This window comes from Microcebus murinus, chromosome 5, assembly GCF_040939455.1.
Source record: "Microcebus murinus isolate Inina chromosome 5, M.murinus_Inina_mat1.0, whole genome shotgun sequence".
Classification (NCBI taxonomy): Eukaryota; Metazoa; Chordata; class Mammalia; order Primates; family Cheirogaleidae; genus Microcebus; species Microcebus murinus.
In genome coordinates, this window is record NC_134108.1 from 70,696,130 (window position 1) to 70,718,203 (window position 22,074).

At 35.7% G+C, this 22,074-nt stretch overlaps 1 protein-coding gene across 16 annotated transcripts in view; it reads left to right on the plus strand.

Moving 5' to 3' along the window:
* The window catches only part of SNAP91 (synaptosome associated protein 91), a 135,649-nt gene extending 117,677 nt beyond the window's left edge, over positions 1 to 17,972 (plus strand). For 9 of the 16 annotated variants that reach the window (XM_076003138.1, XM_076003139.1, XM_020287083.2 and 6 more), the window contains 4 exons: positions 8,770 to 8,853; positions 9,849 to 9,953; positions 13,778 to 13,880; positions 16,089 to 17,350. In XM_076003138.1, the coding sequence (XP_075859253.1) occupies positions 8,770 to 8,853; positions 9,849 to 9,953; positions 13,778 to 13,870 (282 nt within the window). In that variant the 3' untranslated portion in view covers positions 13,871 to 13,880; positions 16,089 to 17,350. Of the gene's footprint in view, positions 1 to 8,769; positions 8,854 to 9,848; positions 9,954 to 13,777; positions 13,881 to 16,088 lie in introns of all 16 variants that reach the window. The other 7 variants (XM_076003142.1, XM_076003145.1, XM_020287090.2 and 4 more) reach the window with 2 other exon arrangements.
* The last annotated feature ends 4,102 nt before the right edge of the window (positions 17,973 to 22,074 follow it).

The following is a 22,074-nucleotide window of genomic DNA, read 5'->3' on the forward strand; positions in this document are numbered from 1 at the left end:
TTTAGAGCCTCTGTTTTGCTGTGGGTAGAGAAAAAGAGATTCAATAAAGGTAAATAAAATCCCTAAAGACAGAAAAAACTTCTTTAGAATTGATCTTTTAAGTCTATTTCTACTAGGTAATGACATTAAATCTCACAATGTATATTATCATTAGTAAAAGAGAGGAATTACTTTTTCTATTCTCTTCTTTGCAAAATGAGTGAGGCCTTCTGTGCTGCTTTGAGGAGTTTAAGTGGTGTTGCCTTTATCAGCAGGATAAAAATTATTTTTTCAAAGAGTGGTGTCAGAAACCATCACTAGAATAGCACGGTCTGAAGTGGAGTAAAAGGAATTAGAAGCAAAGGTGGTGAGAACACGGGTATCTTGCAGATCAACTGTAGGTTAAAAAAAAAATGTTGAGAGCCTGAAGTGAGGATAGAAAGGAAGAGAAGAAAGCAAATTCTCAAGTAGACTCCACCCACCTGGGGATCATTGTGAAGGAGGCAAGCAGGGGAGATGACCCAGGTTTCTAGATGAGGCAGTTTGCTAAATACAAGAGGCCATTAACCCAGAAAGGAAAAAAGGAGAAGCACTTTTAAAATAGTATTAAGTTGGAGAACTTCCTTGGCCATCACCCACCTCCCCACCCCGAGTTCAAGGTTTTAACTGTACAAGGTAAAGGATGCATCAGGTATTTAATTAACAAACACTGTGTGTCTACAGGATAAGAAAACTGCCAATTGATAGGCAGGCACTGTCGCTGAGACTGAGATTAATATTCTTTTATTTTTTTTACCCCTGAAGTCCTTGTTTTTGTTTATGAAGCAGAAAATTTCTAATTATTGATAATTACACTCCAGAAAGTTAAATATGGTAGGTTTTAATGTAAAGTATTCACAGCATCTGTGGAAAGAAAAATTAGAACAATACACGCAATTTATTACAATGGCAGAGTTATGTATAGTTTTATTTCCTTTATTTTCCTTAACATTTTAGGCCTCTACATAAAGGCTCTTAGATACATAGTTATTTTATCTTTATTAATTCTTAGTATTATCTTGTAACCTTTTATAAATTCACTATCACTTACTCTGTTTTCTTTTTACAAAGCTCTTCTTTCTTAACAGAGCTCTGGCTTTACTTATACTTAAGAAACCATTCTAAGGGCCTCTGGCTTTCTCATACACGCCCCAGCACCCAGCCCCATTCCCGCATAAAACATCTCTTCCATCTTTCTATTCCTTGATGGTCCACTTCTAAGAACATTCGAGAAAAAGAAGAAAGACACCAGAAACTTGTGCGTCAGAAGCAGCAAGGCAGTGTTTCCAAATCTCCCTGGTAATCTGCAGGCCTTTGCTTTTGAAAAGAGGTGAAAGGAGTAGATGTGGGACTATAAATCCTTTTGCTGTCTATTAAGGTTTTTATTGATAGATAAGAACTAAGGTAACTTTTCCCACCTTATTTCAAATTTCTCTTTGTTGCTGCTTAGCAATGTAGATATGAAAATTTTCAGATCACAGAACCAAGATTCGATCTAGGAACCTTAACAGGACTTGAATATTTGAAATATGTCTGCTAACAGGCTCTGTCATCATGCCCATTAGCAGCCCTGTGTTTCTTGGGTTACTTATTCCTATTTTCCAATGCATAGCTGGCTGGCCTATTAAGTTTTCATCACAAAAACTGGAAAGATACTTGTAAATCAGAAATATGTGCATTTTTCAGGAAGGTCACTGTTAAAACTTTGGACAAAATAAATGTAACAGAGTTTATTTGAGCAGAGAACAATTCATGAATCAGGCAGCACTCAGACCCAGAAGAGGTTCAGTTAGCTCCGACACTACAGCAGGGGCTGCAAGCTTTGGTAGGCGGACATGGAAGTAAGACGAAATATATTTGATTAGTTAGAATAGAAAAATCCTAGTTAGAAGTTATTGGTGATTTCTGATGGATAAAGTGTCTGGTTTCATTTTATTCTTTCATTGGGTTTCTGTTTGCTTATGTAGGAACTTAAAGTGCTAGAACTATCCCAGTCTGATGGCATCTCAATTAAAATTCTTTCATCACCACAGAATCTAAGAATTAATCTACCATTTTAGCAAAATGACAAACTTAGATGAACTCTTTAAATTATTTGACTCATTTGTTTGATGAAGAATTTCTATAAGTTCTTTTAATTTTGATAACTAATAAAACCCTTTTCTCTTTCATAACCTTAAGTCCTAATGAAGCAATTTGGGTCTGGTGAATAACCTACCACCTATCCTGTTGAAATTATGGGTAAAGAGTGAATCTGAAATGTAATTTTGTAGTCATTTTTTTTCTTTTGAAAAATTTTTTGTTGAGATAAAACTCACAAAACATTTACATTTACCATTTTAACAATTTGAAAGTCTACAAATTTAGTGATTATTAGTATATTACAAATTTGCGAAACCATCATTATTGTCTGATTCCAGAACATTTCCATCACCCCAAGAAGAAACACAGTCCTTTCCATTTTTCCTCCCTCCCTATCCCCTAGTATCTAATAATTTACTCTCATCTTCTGTTTATATTTCATATAAACAAAATATTATACTTCATAGAACACATAGCATTTTGTGCCTGCCTTCTTTTGCTTAGCATAACGTTTTCAAGGTTTATCTATGTTGAAGCATATATCAGTACTTCATTTTTATGACTGAATGTAGAACATTGCATTGAGAGACTACCTTTTGTTGTTCCATTCATCAGTTGTGGACATTTGTGTTGTTTCTATTACACATAATAATAGAATGCTTCCATTATTTCATACACAAGTTTTTGTATGAACATATGTCCTCAATTCTTTTGGGCATGTACTTAGGAATGGAATTGCTAGGTCATGTATAACTCTATGTTTAACTTCTTGAGGAACTGCCAAACTTTTCTATAGCAGCTGCATCATTTCACAGTTCCTCCAGCAATACAGAGTTTCAATTTTTCTATATCCTCCCTAGCACTTGTTATTTTCCATTTCATTGTTTATTACATCACCCTAGCGAGCATGAAGTAGTTTTTTATTGTGGTTTTGATATGCATTTCCCTAATGGATAATGATGTTGAACATCTTTTCTTATACTTATTGGCCATTTGTATACCTTCTTTAGAGAAATATCTATTCCCATTGTAGGAAAAATTATTTTTTCCTACTATCCTCCTAGGTTCTCTGGCTGGGGCCCTATACATTGGACTGACCAAAGACAAATTAGCAAGAGTAAAACAAGCAGAAGTTCATTAGCATGTACATATCATCCTTATACATGAGAGCACTCAGGATGAATAACTCAAGAGATTGATTAGAACATGGGCTTACATAGCATCTTGGCAGAAGAATGATAAATTTTTAGAGAAGTGACAAGACAAAGGAAAAGGACTTTGAGAAACTAGAATGGCCAATATGTGGGAAGTTAATGGTCAATAAAGGCCAGTTAGTCAAGTTTATTATGCAGTTTCCTCTGGTGTCCTCTTCAGGTTGATCAAGGTCTAAAGTTGTCTCTGGTAATGAATTATTGTCCTTCCTGCTAGAGAGGGGAGAATAAACATCTCTAAATTTATGTCCCAAATAGAAGGGAATGCAGAGAAATTTTCTTGTATCTTGTTTCTTTTCAGTTGCCTTCAGCTCAAAATAATTCTTATGCCAAAATAGCATATTTGGGGATGGCATATTCTGCTACCCTATAACATCCTTCGCCCATTTTATAATTGGGTTTCTTTTTATTGTGGAGTTTATAAGAGATCTTCATATATTCTGGATACTATTAATAGATGCTTGTAAGATATATGACTCGCAAATATTTTCTCTCATTCTGTGAGCTGTCTTTTTGTTTTCTTGATAGTGTGCTTTGATGCTAAATTTTTAAAATTTTGATGAAATCTAATTTGTTCTTTTTTTTGTTTTATTGCTTGTGCTTTTGGTGTCATATTTAAGAAACCATTGTCTTAATCCAAGGTCTTCAAGTTCTTCACTATGTTTTTGTCTAAGAGTTTCTTAATTTCATCTCTTTAAAGTCTTTGACCTATTTGAGCATTTGTTTTTTATGGCGTGAGATAGGGGTCCAAATTCTTTGTGTCACATATGGAAATTCAGATTTTTCAGAATCATTTGTTGAAAAGACTATTATTTCTACATTAATTGATCTTAATACACTCGTCAAAAATCAGTTGACCATAGGTGTATGGCTTTATTTCCAGACATTTTATTCTGTTGTGTTTTTCTGTATGTCTGTCCTTATGCCAGTACCACATTGTTTTGATTAATGTAACTTTGTATTAAGTTTTTAAACCAAGAAGTGTGAGTCCTGAAAAATTTGTTGTTCTTTTTCCAAGACTGTTTTGACTATTCTGGTTCCCTTGAATTTCCATATCAATTTTAGGTTCAGATTATCCATTTCTCAAAAAAAAAAAGGCATTTGAAATTTTGATATGGATTACCTTGAATCTGTATAGCAATTTGAAAATTATTGCCATCTTAACAATAGTAAGTCTTCCAATCCATGAACAAAGGATATCTTTCCATTTATTCTGTTATTGTTTAATTTCTTTCAATGATGTTTTATAGTTGTCAATGTACAAGTTTTATACTTCTCTTATTAAATTTATTCCTAAATATTTTATTATTTTTGATGGTATTTTAAATGGAATTGTTTTCATAATTACATTTTTAGATTATTCATTGCTAGTGTATAATGAACACTACACTGATTTTTGTATATTGATCTTGTATTCTGCAACTTTAATTAACTGGTTTATTAGCTTTGATAATTTTTATATATATGTATTCTTTAGGGTCTTCTATATGTAAATCATGCTATCTATGAATAGTAATATTCCTTCCTTTTCTATCTGCATGATATTTCTTTCTTTTTCCTACTAATTTCCCTAACTAGAATTTCTAGTACATCCTTGTCTTGTTCTTAGGAAGAAAGCTTTCAGTCATTCACCACTAAATATAATGTTAGTTGTGGCTTTTTCATAGATGCCCTTTACCAAGTGGAGGAATTTCCCTTCTATTTTTAGTATGTTGAGATTTTTTTATGTGTGTGTTTGGTTGGTTTTGGTCATGAAAGGTTTTGGTCAGATGCTTTGTCTGCATCTATTAAGATGATCATTGTTGTGATTTTTTTCTAATTTTGTCTTGAGGTCTCTCTTAGCAGAGTGGCTGTAAACTCTAGCCTTGCCTGGACAGGGCTCCAGAGAAGGCAGTTACGGATGTGTTCCTTTCACAGGATACTCCTTTGTCCTGGTGTGTGGCCTAATTCCTAAGTATCTGACCTGTGACCAGGAGTCTCTCTCCCAGGAAACTTGTTAATACTGGCAAATGCCCTCTGGATCTTGTGTGACCTGTGCCCAGTCTATTCCTGCCAAAATAGCCATTCTCGGCTGAGAGCCCTGACTGGGAAACAAAATATAGATTCAGGTGTGTCAGTCAGGTAAAACCCAGAAGAGGCAGCACAACAAAACACATGATATAACATAAGCAGTTTTATTACTTGTAGATGCCAGAAAGGAGAGGGCAACATACCTCTTAAAGCCAATGGGCAGGGGGAGCTGTCCAGGACACATATATTCAACCACTGGGTGAGGAGCAAGAGAGAGAGAGAGAGTGAGGGACCTGTAGACCAAAGCCTTTATTAGGGTCCAGGACATAACTGAAGCAGGATTCCCATGGAGAGTTTTAATTTGTGGGTTTACAGCAAGTAGGCACAACTTTCTTGTGAGGAACTAGGAGGAAGCAGAGAACTAGAAACTGTGTCAAGGGTGACTAAGCCTTGCTTCTAATAGGAGAAAGTTAAAGCTATAATCAAAATAGATGCTGAGGTAACAAAATTATAAAAATTCACTATAATCCTGTATTTTTTTTCTTTTATTCTATTAATATGGTATATTGCATTGATTAATATCCATCTATTAAGCCAACCTTGCAGATAGACCCCACTTGGCCATGGTGTATAATCCTTTTAATATCTGCTAGATTCAGCATGCTAGTGTTTTGTTGAAGATTTTTGTGTCAGTGTTCATAAGGGATATAAGTCTATAGTTTTTTTTCATGATATCTTTGTTTGGCTTTGGTATCAGGGTAATACTGGCATCAAAGAATGATTAGGAAGTGTTCCCCACTTCTGTTTTCTTGGAGAGCTTGAGAAGAATTGATATTAATTGTTTATGCACTTGGTAGAATTCACCAGTGAAGCCATCTAGTTCTTGGCTTTTCTCTGATGGAAGTTTTAGGCTTACTAATTAATTTCTTTACTTGTTATATGTCTATTCAGATTTTCTGTTTCTTAATAGTCAGATTGGATAGTTTATGTCTTTCTAGAAATTTGACCATTCTGTTGAGGTTATGTAATGTTTCAACATATAATTATTCATAATACTTCTTCATAATCTTTTTTACTGCCATTGGTTTGGTAGTAGTGATACTACTTTGTTTCCTGATTTTGTTCATTTGAGTTTCTGTCTTTTTGTCTTGGTTTTTCTAGCTAAAAGTTTGTCAATCTTATTGATCTTTTTTGAAAATTTTTTGTCTCTTTGATTTTCTCTTTTGTTTTCCCATTCTTTATTTCACTTATATCCACTCTAATAGCTATTATTGCCTTCCTCTGGGCTTACTTTGGATTTAGTTTGCTCTTCTTTTTTTTAGTTTCTTTTTTTTTTTCCTGAGACAGAGTCTTGCTCTGTTGCCTAGGCTAGAGTGCTGTGGCATCAACCTAGATCACAGCAACCTCAAACTCCTGGGCTCAAGCGATCCTCCTGCCTTAGCCTCCTGAGTAACTGAGACTACAGGTGCATGCCACCACACCTGGCTAATTTTTTCTATTTTAAGTTGCCTGGCTAATTTTTTTCTATTTTTAGTAGAGACAGGATCTCACTCTTCCTCAGGCTGGTCAAACTCCTGACCTCCAGTGGTCCTCCCACCTCAGTCTCCCAAAGTGCTAGGATTATAGTCATGAGCCACCACACCCGGCCTTTTCTAGTTTCTTAAGGTAGAAGTTTAGGTTATTGATTTGAGATCTTTCTCTTATGTATGGGCCATACATTCTTATCTCTTTGTATTCTTTGTGAGTTTTTATTGAAACCTTGGCTCTTGAGTGTTTTCATGTGGCAGCTCAGGAAATCAGGTTCTACCCCCTCCCCAGGGTTAATAGTTGCTACTTTTTATAGTTGTTGTTTAGTGACCATTTTGACCTAATCCTGTAAAGTCTCTGTGCTTTATCATATGTGACCATTGAAATCTCTGTTCCTTTAACTAAGTGTTCAGCTAATGATTGGACAGATATTCCTCAAACTCCTGGAACCAAAAATGTCTCCCAGTCTTTGCAGAGGGACTCTCTGTGTATGTATTTTGGGGCATGTCTTCAATCTCAACCAGGAAGTTTACAGCTCTGTCTTAGCCTTCACTTACTGCTTGTGCAGAAGCTCAGGGTTGGCCAGAAGGAAGAGTTTGAGTCCTTCTGAAATCTTCCCTGAGCGTGTGCACAGCCCTGGGCATGTGCATGGCCTCCTAAATACCCAGGATTATATTTGAGCTTTTCAACCCTTAATTCACAAAGTAGCTCATTCCCCAGCCTGTCCTCCCAAGCTTTTTATTTATTCTTCCTGTTATTCACTGCCTCAGATAGCAACAACTAAAATATTTGCCTATGTTGCCCACAGATGTCTTCAGGTAATGACTTTACAACTAGGTGCATTCCCAGTTAGGCAAGACCAAGACAAGCCGTTTAAGCCAGTCTTTTCAGAGAGGACAGAGCAAATAATTAAATATATACTCTTATATACTGTTATTGGGAATGTATGGTATTTTTAAGACTACAGCCAAGCTAAAGAACAGAGAATAGGACTAAGGTATGTTAAAATGCCACAAAGCTCCCTGTTCTTACCATATTCAGCAGAGTTTCTTTAAAAAGTATTTCCTGGATTGCTGTAAGCTTTTAGTTCATTTCTAGAGTTCTAAATAGTTGATTCTGACAACTGTTGCCTATTTTTTCATTGCTTTTATGGTTGGGGTGACTTTTGGGGTTTCTTACTCCACTATTTTTGCTGATATCACTATACTATTTTCTTTTTTAATCAGGTTTTCTCTGATGGTTAGTTTAAATGTATGGGATTGCGGTGGTGTTAATTTCAAACAAAAGGGAAGTATTAGGGAGCTTTGACATATGACTGAAAACTGTTAGACCTGTATCTGAAATGGGATATGCATGTTATACTACATAGTCTTCTAAAAGCTTTCTAACACTTAGAATTAAGTTTGGTCTTTGTGCATATGTACAATAATCAAAAGTCAGAAGAAAGCATGAGTAACATAGAAAAGAATAATATAAAAATGAGAGAGATGGAAACCAAGCATTGAAATGTAAGTGAAATCATGACCCTCAAACGTCTAACTCAATACCTCTTCGAGGATACAATGATAGGAAAAGACAAACTTAAGGAAATTTGGCTCATTTCCAGTGAGGATGGGTCTAAGGATATAGAGAAGACACCCAATACTGCACATAAGCTGCGGGGCAGCAGGTCCAAATGATGTCATCAAGACAGTAACCTTGCTTACATCATCACCATGGTACTAGAACCTCTTTTTTTTTTTTTATTTAAAACAATTTCTTTACATATCCACACATACATACTTGAGATGCATGCATTTTTAAATTATATTCTGTTATTTTAAAACAAAATTATGTTGGTTCTCTTTGTTTATTGTTGTGTGTGTGTGTTTGTGTTTTGTGTGGTGTGTGTGTCTGTGTGTGTGTGTGTGTGTATATATAGCAAGGAGCTGTACCTCCAACCAGTTCAGTTCCTACTGGTGCCGGGGCCCCATCAGTTGGACAACCCGGAGCAGGATTTGGAATGGTGAGTGATGACCTGTGCTAAAAATTGTAACTGATATATGTAAGTTCTGTGCCAAATCCCAAATTAACAAGTACTCCTATAGAATATAATTGTTCCCAAACGCAGTAAGTAAAACTTAGAAAGTGAAGTCATCTGCTTTAGACCTTCAGTAGTCTACATGTGGATTGATAAAATCAGTTACAAAATACTTAAATTCCACCATCAAATTAATTTCTATAGTACTTTTTTTTTTTTTTAAACACAGTTTCACTTTGTTGCCCAGGCTAGAGTGAGTGCCCTGGCGTCAGCCTAGCTCACAGCAACCTCAAACTCCTGGGCTCAAGCAATCCTTCTACCTCAGCCTCCCAAGTAGCTGGGACTACAGGCATGCGCTACCATGCCTGGCTAATTTTTTCTATATATATTAGTTGACCATAATTTCTTACTATTTATAGTAGAGACAGAGTCTCACCCTTGCTCAGGCTGGTTTCGAACTCCTGACCTCAAGCAATCCGCCTGCCTCGAACTCCCAGAGTGCTATAGGATTACAGGCGTGAGCCACCGCGCCCGGCCTAATTTCTATAGTACATTGTTATATCATTTTTGTAATAATATTTACCCAACATAATCTTAGCTTGATCATCAAAATCAATCTTTAAATTACTGTATTAGGACTTTTTACTTATCACTTTTACCACCAGCCAAATTTAGGGCCATGTTTGATAAAGAAATAAGTTTTATCTCTTCAAAAATTATGCTTACATAAGACGGTAAATAAACAACAACAAAGGCCGGTTGGGATGAGGATGCTGCGTGGCCGACCAGGCCCATACCCCGCCCACCAGAGTGACTCTCTCCCATCCACCAGCCTCATGGTGCACACAGTTGAAAATTACAAATTATACTTTCTCACGGTTATGTGCTCCTCAGAAGTTGTTAGAAGCACATAAAAGCCATAAGCGTCAGGGTGTTGCCTAGGAATTCCACTCATGCGCTGGACCACTCTTCCTCTTCAGCCTCCTGCTGGGACGGGCATGCCCATGATGCCTCAGCAGCCCGTCATGTTCGCACAGCCCATGATGAGGCCACCCTTTGGAGCTGCCGCTGTACCCGGCACGCAGGTCAGTTTCCTGGACGTCCACAATTCAGCCTCATTCACCAATATGTGTAAAACTTTTTATACGTATTTTTTACCTAATATAATTTTTTTACCTAATATAATACTCATACCTGTTGCTTCAGAAGTAATAGGAGCATGGGAGACAGATTAGACAGATTAGTGTGAGGTTTGGAGAAATGATAGAAATAATTAACTGTCCTAAGTTCCCTCCATCCTTCTCCTGCTTAACTCAAGAGTGATTCTTGAGAACAACCAGACAGGTAGGGCATCCAAGGCATATGTCCCAGAGAAATGAGTGCTTCTTGTTTTTTTATGTTTTTTTTTTTTTTTTTTTTTTTTTTTTGAGACAGAGTCTCACTTTGTTGTCCAGGCTAGAGTGAGTGCCATGGCGTCAGCCTAGCTCACAGCAACCTCAAACTCCTGGGCTCAAGCAATCCTTCTGCCTCAGCCTCCCGAGTAGCTGGGACTACAGGCATGCAACACCATGCCCGGCTAATTATTTTTATATATATATCAGTTGGCCAATTAATTTCTTTCTATTTATAGTAGAGACGGGGTCTCGCTCTTGCTCAGGCTGGTTTTGAACTCCTGACCTTGAGCAATCCGCCCGCCTCGGCCTTCCAAGAGCTAGGATTACAGGCGTGAGCCACCGCGCCCGGCCTTTTTATGTTATTAATCATTGTTTTTTATTCTCATAGTTAGCCAAACATGTTAGAGGCACAGTCCTCCAGACTGCCAAGTCTGCTCAAGACTTGTGACACTAACTGCAATGAGTTTGCCGGACTGCAGAGTCTGCGGGAACAGTCCCCATAAGAATCCCCTCATCTCAGACACCAGCAGGCAGGCACAAGTTTGGGAGTCCCCAGGGCCTCCTTCACTTCAGACCAGCTGGCTACAAATCCATGGTTTTCCATGGCCACCCTCAGATTAGACAATTCCCTCAAATTAATCATGGTACCCAGAAAAATGCTAAACTTATGATTACAGTGGGATTGTAGTAGAAGGATACAAATTAGACCCAACTGTAGGAAGAGAGGCACAGAAGTCATCTGGGAGTGTTCCAAGAATGAAGCTTCTTTGTCTTCAGGGATGTGTTCTCCTGGCATCCATGTGTGACTGTGCACACACAGTATTGCCTACTCAGGAAGCTCACCCGTGTCAAGAGTTATTGAGGCTTCATTACGTAGAGAATGATTGGTTGAGTTATTACCCACTTAGTCAAATGCAGTCTCTAACCCTCCTCCCTCCTTGGAGATCAGGCTGGCATCATATGGCCCAAAGACGTAACCCTCTAATCACATGGTTGGTCTTTCTGGCATGGCCAGCCTCTGAGTCACCTTGTTAACATAAACTATTAGGTTTGGTTTCAGTAGCCCACCACAAATAACAAAGACTTCCTGTCACTCAGGAAATTATAAGGATTTAGAGGTTACCTGCCAGGTTTCTGGGCAAAGGGAAAACCTCTTTGTAGGTGAGGCTGAATTTCTTACTACACAATGTGCTACTTCCATTTATAGATACCCAAATCTATGCACTTTGTGGAACTGTTTTGCTGCCGAGAGTGCTAGTCATACTGATGAGTCACCCTTTCTTGATTCCTCTTTTAAATTATCTGGCCAAAGTGGTAGGACCAAAGAGGTTTTCACCATGAGAAATGGATTTGGACAGAGTCAGAACACAAAATTATAACTTTAGTATCAGCATGCTAAGCAAACTAAAGCAAATAGCTCAAATATATTTTAATGATATCAGTAAATGGTTTTACTGCTATAATATTTTTTAACTTACCAAATAAGTATTTACATCATCTTATCCATAGGATGCCTACTGTGAACTTTGTGAATATACTTTAATCTTCCTGCTTCTTTGATCTATCTCTAAATCTATCCTCCATCTGTTCCCAAAATTTGTTTTCAGTATCTTCACTTTAAACCCTCAAAACCCATAGGCACCAGGAGAATAATGGTAGGTTTTGAAAGAGAGAAATTTAGAGTGTGAGAGGCCCTTGCCTTCATGGCCATAACCCATGCTCTGGCTTCAGGAGAAAGTTTCCATCCTGCTTGAACACTAATGAATCCTGCCTAGAGTTGTTTTGAGGGAAAGTGAGGAAGGTTTTAGGTATACTGATTGGGCTTAAGTTTAACCTAGATATACTTAAATTCTAAGGGTCCTATTTAACAGGATTATTTCTTTGATGGTTGAATAGATTTATGGCTATCTACCACCTTTTTAAAAAAAAGAGAGATGTTTCTGTTTTTATGAACTTGGAACAATGTTATTTAGATTTTTTTTTAACCTTATTGTATTTGGTATAATGAAAGCTTTAGAAATAAATTAATACAATTTTATTACTTATGACAGTTGTTTTTCTCGTATAATACCAGCATTAGTATCAGTTTATTTACTTAATTTTTGAAGAATGAAAATGAAAAATAGATGATACAATGAAAACACATTGTTTTAATCAGTAATTGAATTTATAATAAGTCAGGAAATGATATGCCATATTTCTATGATTTTTAGATTATATTTCTTATAGCAGAGAAGCAGCACAATTATATAAGAGAATAAAAAAAACATGAGTCTGTAGCTTCAGGAAACAAAACAGTTTTTCATTACTGATGCCTAGACTATCCCACTATTCTTTAATTGGTTGATATCATGATATTGTCATCTCACCTAATTATTACTTATGGACCAATTAATCATTGAGTCTCTTATCTTCTAAGCAACTTCAAGTGTTACATTTATTTCTCAAGATATTTCTGTGAAGCATTATTCCAATTTTAAACATAAAAATTTGGCTGACAGATAATATGCAATCAATCAGTTTCTAAACATAGTAACAAATATCAAAATCCATACTTCTAGAGCTCTGTTTACTGAACCAATAAAACATACATCCTTGCCCCATCATATTCCTTCATGTTACTACAAGCATAGGAGATGAATGAGACTCAAAGCATAGATGTCAACTATTACTCTACACAGACTATGTGAGATTTTTCAAGGCCTTAATAAATATTCCTGTAAAAAAGCCTACTCCCAGAAGTCTGTCACACATGAAAAAATAATATAGGTTTTGGGTAAACAGAAACAAGGTAAATTAATTATTTTTGCTGCAAGTTCAGTATGATTCTTTCCTGTAGTATTTAACAATTAGTTTTACCCTCCCCCCTCCCCAAAACTGTATATGTTATAGTAGAATTTAGTGGCATTCACTACTAGGAAATTATTTGGTCATCTGAAACAAACAATGCCCCCAAATTTGATTGATTTTTACTTAAAATAATTTATATGAAATGCAAGTATACTTAGCTAATAATTTTAAGTAATTTCTTAAGTGGCTTTGTACAAACTGTTTCCTTTTAATTTTTCCTTCCAATTCACTGTCACTATATAAAAAGCTATTTCAATCGCTTTATTAGTCTAGTGGTGCTAATAACTCAAAGTAAAAATGCCTTTGTGTAGAGAAATCAATTGTCATTTGTTTGTTTTACTTTATATTCATGATATATTTATGTGACTAGTTTTTCACACCTTCCCTAACTCATATCCATATTGTTCTACCAGAGACCCTAAATTTTACTTTGCTAAATCTGATGTCAGAGAATTTCAAGAAAGCCAAATATCAGTTGAAGTGTATTTTACCAATCCAAAATTAAACACAACACTGTGGCTAAGTAGAACAAAGTAGATTTTGTAAGCCTTTAACCATCTAATCTTCTGCATGTTTGTTTTCTGTGGTATGTTCTGCCTAATGCTTATCTATCTCTCTGTTTGCTTTCCATTTCTGTTCTTTGGGGCTGGCTTTTTCCCCATTAGCTTTCTCCAAGCCCTACACCTGCCACTCAGAGTCCCAAGAAACCTCCAGCAAAGGACCCATTAGCGGATCTTAACATCAAGGATTTCTTGTAAACAATTTAAGGTATCTAATATTGAGCTTTTCCTGTGGGCTGTAATAATGAGCTGTGCAATGCTTAGCTATTTCAGATATATTTGTAATTTCTGTGTTTCAAAGAGCTGTGTGTAAAAGTAACAATTTGAGTGCATTTACTGTTAAAACTGATGTTAAAAGCTATCTTTATCAATGAATGTTTTTAAATCTTAATTTATAAAACTAGGAGGGAATGAAATCTCCAAATTGTCCTTATCCTGGAAAGCACAAAAATTAGACTTAAAAGCAAAAAGTTGCTCAGGCTACGTGGTAAATTAGAAAATTACCACTTTATTACATGATAACTGGAATTTATAAAAAGCTAACATTTATGATATTACATTTAGAAGTCATCTAAAAATATATTTGGCTATATAATTGTCTTTTCATTTTGTTTATCCTTCTTTTGCCTCAAAAAAGTAAAGCTTAGATTGTTACCCTCTGCATCTCTGCATTCAAGCAGAATTTTAAATTTCTAATATTCTAGTTTTAAATTTCATAAACTTCATATAACTTATGAAATGATTAATGGTGAACTTATAGGTGGAAATTGATGAAGGAAAAATATTTATTATTAACCCAGCACCTAACACAGCGGGTATGTTCTCAGCATATAACTTGCTAAATGGATGAACAGTGATTTACACAGTACTTTCCACATCCATTTCCCAGTCATTAACTTCTTTGAGCTTCTAAGTAGAACCCACAGTCCCCAGCCTTTCTGGCACCAGGGACCGCTTTCATGGAAGACAATGTTTCCATGGACCTTGGGGGAGGGGAAGATGTTTGGGGATGACCCAAGCACATTACATTTATTTATTATTATTACATCATAATATATAATGAAATAATTATACAACTCACCATAATGCAGAATCTAATTCTGCCAGGAGGCAAGGCTCAGGCGGTGATGTGAGCGGTAGGGAGCAGCTGTAAATGCAAATGAAGCTTCCCTCACTCCTAACAGGTCAAGGACCAGTAACAGTCTGTGGACCAGAGGTTGGGGACCACAGAAGTAGATGATTGAAATCCTATGGTATAAACTAGCCAGATTTTTTTTTTTTTTTTGCCTCCATTTCACAGCTAAAAGAGCTGATCTTTGGGCATTAAGAGATTTGCCCAAAGTCTCACAGGAAGAACAGTAAGAGTGTTGAAGTTCTTGGACCACTGTCCAGTGTTATTTTTATTATACATCTACTGGCTATATTTTCTAAAAACTTTCCCTAATGCCTACTAAGATTTTTGTGGATTCCTGCTTCATGAGGTTTTTTTTCTTATACAACATTAATAATATATTAATATCATTTTCCCTTTCTCACCAATAATTTCTCCTTGTGCTCAACTTTTCTATTCCACTTTGGATTAGCTAACATAGGTATAAGTAAGACAATCAGCATTTACTAAAGTGTCAGCAGTGACCAAGGAAACTGCACAGACCAGCCTTTTATCCACCTCTACTTTAGTAAATATTGCTCTTATCATATGCTAGGAACTTTGATAGGTACAGTGAACAACAGATGCTGAGACAGTCCCTGCCCTAAGTGATTCTACAGGAGGGAGGAAGAGAGAGAAGGACTAAGATTAACAATTTTATGAAGAAGAGGTACCTAGATGGCCAAGCCTTAAGACCTCAGGAGCAATTTCTGGCAATTTCTGGCAGAAATGACTGGCAAAGCACAAATTAGCCAGGGACCTAAGTGGGGAGGGTCTGAGGGAAGGCATTGAGTTACCAGGAATATCTCCCTTCTCTTCTCCTCTGTCACTAGTTCAACTGTTTAGTAAGTGATTCATTGAACCCCATAACTGAATAGAAGAAAAAATAATGGAAGTTACTGCCATGTCCCACCCACCCCTTTTTTTTTTCAGTTGTTCTTTTTTAAAGGTTAGCTACTCTTAATTGGTATTGGATGTCTTGCTAATAAAATTTCTATTAAGTGTCTAAGTTTCAAATTTTTGTTGATATAATTTTTGTCCAAAATGAAAGTATACATTGAAAGCTGTTTTAAAATTTTTTGGCTGAAAATTTAAGCTTGTTTTAAAGAATCGTGAAAAGTATATATATCATTGTGAATTTAATACAGAAGCCTTTTGTGTAAAAGTTTTTTGAGGTAACTATGAAATACATTTGCAAGGGAGGCACAGTGTTTGAGGTATAAGGAATAGTCCTGTTTTCTAATTCAAGTACTTTTTTCTTTACAGCTGCAATTTTTGTGACTGAATAGGGAAAAAAAAAATGAGTTTGGAGACTTCAAATGAGATTGATGCTCAGAGTTTCAAAGTGAGCCACCAGTACCAAACCCAATGCTTATTCATAACTTCTCTTCCAAAACGTGTAGCACAGCCGTGAAAGTGAACATTAGGAATGTGTACTACCATAGCTGTTATCCCTACTCTCGAAACTGTAGTGTATTTGGGTTATTTGTGTGTTGTACGACGTAAACAATGAATGGATGTTTCTGATGCCTTTCGTGCTTTTCTGACCTCGCCCATGGAAGGATGACGCAGCTGTTGTATGGTGAGCCACTGGGAAAGATGTGTCTGTGTTTTTGAAGGTTTCAATGTACATATAACTTTTGGACAAACCCTAAACACTCCCCATAAGTTCTCTTTTCTTCTGTATCTCTGTTACAAGCATAGTGTGATAATATCAGATAGTAAGGAAAACACTCTTAAATATACGAAACTTTTTTCTGTGTGGAGTACATTTTTCCAATCACAGGAACTTCAACTGTTGTGAGAAATGTTTATTTTTGTGGCACTGTATATGTTAAGAAATTTTATTTTAAAAAATATAAAGGTTAACATCCATAATAAATACTTCTCCTTGAAGCTACCTTATCAAGAATGAAAAATTGTATGGGAAGAATTCCCTATTTATCACTGCTATATTAAAGTATATATATTTTAATTATATTTGACAGATTTTGCATCTAAATTGACCTATTTATTCATTCTTGATTAAACGCACTGAAAAGTAAAGGGTCCATTTCTATCATGTCTGTGAAAATGCAATTAGAGATGTGCTATTCAAGTGATTATGAAGGCACCCCAAGGTATATCTGTAATTTAAAGATTACTGCAAATATTTTTGCTTTACTGTGGGTTTTATGTACCTCTGTTAATTTAGTATTTCTTTGTGTGTTCTGTAAGCTAGTGTTCTTCCATCCTTCAATTGAGCTCAAAGTAGGTTTTGTTGTACCATTGTGATTAGGATTTACACTAATTGAAAGAATTGTATTCTTTACTGTACATATTGTATTCTTTAGTTTTTAATTTGTTGTCATACTGTCTGTGCTGATGGCTTGGCTTAAGATTTTGATGCATAAATGAGGTCACTGTTGATCAGTGTTGCTAGTGGCTTGGCAGCTCTTCGTAAAAGCATATTGGGTTGGAAAGGTGTTTGCCTATTTTTCAAATTATTTAATAGATGTATGGTACCATTTAAAAGTGGTTGTATCTGAATTTACTGTGGGGATAACATACACTGTAATGGGGAAAAATTACCTAAAACCAATTTCAAAATGGCTTTTCTTTGTATTTCGGTTTAAAAACCCAGTGCATGTACGCCCTCTGAGATGCAATAAACACCTTGAACAAAGAAAATGCAAACACAACCTTTCTCTCTTTGATTGCTTTTTAGGGAAAAGGTCTGTTTCAGATGACACACATGCCATACACAAAATATTGAAGATTTTAAAATATTTGCGATGAGAAATGCTATCCATACCAATATAGTTTTGATTATTGTACAAAAAATTAAGAAGGGAAAAAAGAGCAATTTTAATGAGTTTTCATTAAACTTAGGACCCCATGGCTGCTGCTAAATAATTGAAATTTCATATTTCAAAATGTATTTTGGATATGAACTTTCCTTTAAAATATGTGAAGTCTTATAATTGTTTTTATGAGAATTCTCCATGGAAATTGAAGAATAATATGACTATAGGTTATAATTTACTCAAACACTTGCACACACATATACTCTCACCCAAAATCTAGATTAGCCAATTTTAATAAAATTGAGTGACTTTATGCCTGCAACTACATTATTGGTCTCAAAAAGTAGTCCAATCTCAAATAGAAGTATTTCTCTAGTGAAACATATTCTTATTTCTATTTTAAAACTGTCTTTTTTCAGACAACTGACTTGTTTGGAAAAAAAAAAAAAGAATAAAAAAAAAAAAAAAAAAAAAAAAAAACTGTCTTTTTGTTACTTAGGATTTGTATCTTGAGAACTAACTTTCAGAAGCTAGTATCTGAGTATGTAATATGAATTTTATAGATTACATTTTGATTATATATTACTTTGTGGGCATATTATAATAAATGTGTTGTATTTTAGATTATGAATAATTTTAAGTTTAGTATTGCATTGTTTTTGTAAGCTTTTTCCTTCACTGAATGGCCCATTCAGTTCTTAATAACTGAAGCCACAAGAACATCATTTTGAAATCAGTGCCCTGCGTACGTTTGGTGCGTAACCATGCCAACTACTCACTGCAGCGGGACACCAAGCACTTTGCTGGCCCACACAGGCCCCTCTACCTGAAATTACTTTACTAACCCTACCAGTGCAATCCATTTCTGCTTCCCACCCTTTCTCTCAGAGCACAACCTTCATCAGTCTTCATGGCACTTAACATATTGTATTATAATCAGCTATGCCAGTGTCATCTGCTCTGGCCCATTATGAGCCTCAAAGGTAGGAAACATCTCCCGTTCATCCTCAGCAACTAGCACTTCAGTAGGTGCCTTGTAAATAAACGTGTGAGTGATGAGCACAAGTATGTTAGTTCTTAGAGCTCTCTTCACTTGCCTGGGTACTGCTGGGCTATTATTGTGTTCCTCATTACTAAAGAATAACTCTCATATAGTGAATTTATTGGCAAATGTTATTAGAGATTTTTTATTTACAAATTATAATTGTATATGTTTATGGGCTACAATGTGATATTATGATACACACACACACACACAAAATGTGGAATGATTAAATCAGGCTAATTAACATATCCATCACCTCATGTAATCATTTTTTGCTGTGAGAACATTTGAAATTTACTCTCCTTTGATAAGTATGTGAGGTAATAATTAAGTTAATTAGCTCAATTTAGCCATTCCACAGTGTATGCATATTTCAAAACATCATGCTGTACATGATACATACAATTTCTGTCAATTTTAAAAATCAAAAACAAAATTTACTCTTAGCAACTCTGAAATTTGCAACACATTGTTATTAACTGTAGTTACCATGCTATGCAGTAGATTGCAGAAACTATTCCTCTTGTCCAGCCGAACTTTGTACCCTCTGACCAACATCTCTCCATCCTCACCACCACACCCCCCGCCAGCCTATGGTAGCCACATTCTACTCTCTACTTTGGCTTTTTTAGAATTGGCTTTTTTAAATTCTACTACCGTTGAAATGATGTAGTATTTGTCTTTCTGTGCCTGTCATATTTTATAATGTATTGCCTTCCTGGTTCATCCATGTTGTCACAAATGACAGAATCTCCTTTTTTAAGGCTGAATAGAATTCTGTTGTGTTTATATACCACATTGTCTTCAGCCATTCATCCATCAATGGTCACTTAGGTTGATTCCATATCTTGGTTGTTGTGAATAGTGCTGCAGTGAACATGGGAGTGCAGATAATCTTTTCAACATACTGATTTCAAATCCTTTGGGTATATATCTAGAAACAGGATTGCTGGATCATGTGGTAGTCCTCTTTTATTAGAGCTTTAATAGCTCTTTGTCAGCTCATCGTAATAGAGAACTCATACCAATTACAACTCCATCTTGAAGATTTGAATGAATTTATATATGTCAGTGACTTCAAGGGTGGTTCTCTCAGTATTAAACTATCTACTTTGTTCTCTATCTTTGATGTTATTTATTGCACTTTTAAAAAAGAATAAAGACTAGACTTTTTGGAAGGAGTCACGAGATTCAGAAGAGGAGGAAAGAAATGGACATGAAAAGAGAAATGAGAACTCAATTCACAGATAAATTGTGCAAAGGCCTCTTTCTGCCCCTTAAATATCCCCACATTTTTGTTGGTGGAAAAAGGCATGGTCCTGCAGCAGTGATTACATATTTTTTGTGCAGAAGCACTTGTTGAAAGTCAAAATGAGTGTCTGTGTTAGCTGGAGCATCACATTGGCCTATATTTTTTAGGCAACATATTTTGTGGTAGTTTGTTGTTAATTTTCTTGGGCTTTAGAGAAATTGCTGTTTCTCATAGCCTTGCAAACAGCAGATTTCATTTCTGGATCTGTTACTCAGATCTCTGTGAATGGAGACATATAGGGAAGTGATGTTTGTGATTTAGTGATATAGCAGTTAACCTTAGCTAAAGTCTCACGTCAATTTAACTCTCTGAATTAATTTCCACATGTGACATACATGTTTAATTTTGTAACATAGAGGTATTCTGTAATTGATTTATAAAGCAGAAGTTTTCAAACTCTTTGGTCTCAGGACCCCTTTTCACTCTTAAAATTTCTTGAGGACTCCTAAAAGCTTTTTTTTTATGTAAGTATATCTCAATATTTACTGTGTTTGAAATTAAAACTGAGAAATTTGTTTACTTTAGTTAAAAATACAAATATTAAAACCATTATATATTAATACAGATAAAATATTTTTATGAAAGATTATAATTTCCAAAAAAATTTAGAAGAGTGGTATTATTTTGCTATTTTTGAATATCTCTTTAACATTAGACTTAACAGAAGTCAGATTGCTTCTGCATTCAACCTGTTACAATAGCCCATGTCAGGTAGTTGCTAGAAGATTCCACTGTGAGCACACTTGTGAGAAATGATTGTCCTAGTATTATTATGAAAGCAGTTTTGACTTCAGAATATTATTATAAAAATAATTTTGGTCTTATAGACCTTCTGAAAAGGTCTCTGGGATCCTCAAGAGTCCTCAGCACACTGGGGCATCCAGCTGGGAAATGGGGGGAAGGGGGGGGCACAGGCAGCATTCACCATAGAGGTTAAACTCCAGTTCCTAGAAACTCCTTACCCCTAGTTGCCAATATCTAATGACACTTTTTTAAAGCATAAATGAAAAGTGCTAATGGGTGCTTTTGGCCAATTATAGAATTGAAAGGGTTTCTACTTGGAGATCAAAATGTTTAACAAATATACTTTGTGCATTGACAGTGATTTTTTAAAACTAAAAAAATATTTAGTGATGAATTCGACTAAGGTCGAAGATGGTATTGAAGATAAAAACATGCAGAGTGAACATAACAGTGGTGTAGGTTGCAGTTATCAGGGCTGGAGGAGAGAGATAATTTTGAGCAGAAGCCTATGGCTACAAGAGACTATAGCCTGGAACAGCACCCAGGCTACAGACAGCAGCCCCACAAAGGGGCAGGCCTAGAAAGGTCCCCTTCCAACAAACAGAAGGGGAGACAGTCATCTCTTAGCAATGTTGTTCTCCACTGTTGAGCCAATCTTTACTACTAGATTCATCTCCAAACACCCAGCATCCTTGTGGTGCATATCTGTGTGTGTGAGTGTGTGTAGGGAACATCTTTGGGGTAAGTTAGCTAATTTTATAACTTGTAATTTCATCTGTAAAATATGATCAAGAAGTTAAACCTTACTGTCTAAAAAGTCTTATACATACGTCCCAAGGAAATCTGGAGTCATTTTTTTAATCATCTATATTTTAAATCACGTGGATTTTGGCACTCTATTGAAAAACAGGAGATGGAGTTATGACTATGTGTGTAATATTTCAGATGTAAATTTAAGACCAGATTTTTAGAAAACGTCTTCCTTCTTTCAGAGAAGAGAAAATTAATGCCTTCGAAGCCAAATTAAGAGGGGCATTTGGGTTAGAACAGAAAAACAAAGGTGCGGTTGCTATTGATTGGGTTCAGAACAAAATATAGTTATATGACTTACTGGTTGTGCACTACTTAATGGGTTAGTTCACTATAGAACTACATGTATTTTTATTTCACTTTCTTGTCACTACTTTCTTTATGTATGAGTATTATCAACCTTATTGGTAAATATTCTACAACACTTTTTAACACATATGTCCGAGAGTAAAGTCATTATCTTTTTTGTCAATACTGGTCTTTCTGTCTTGCTGTCTTGCTTGGTGGCCTCACTATCTGCCCCGTTTCCAAAGCCAGAAGTTTGGGTGGTGTGAC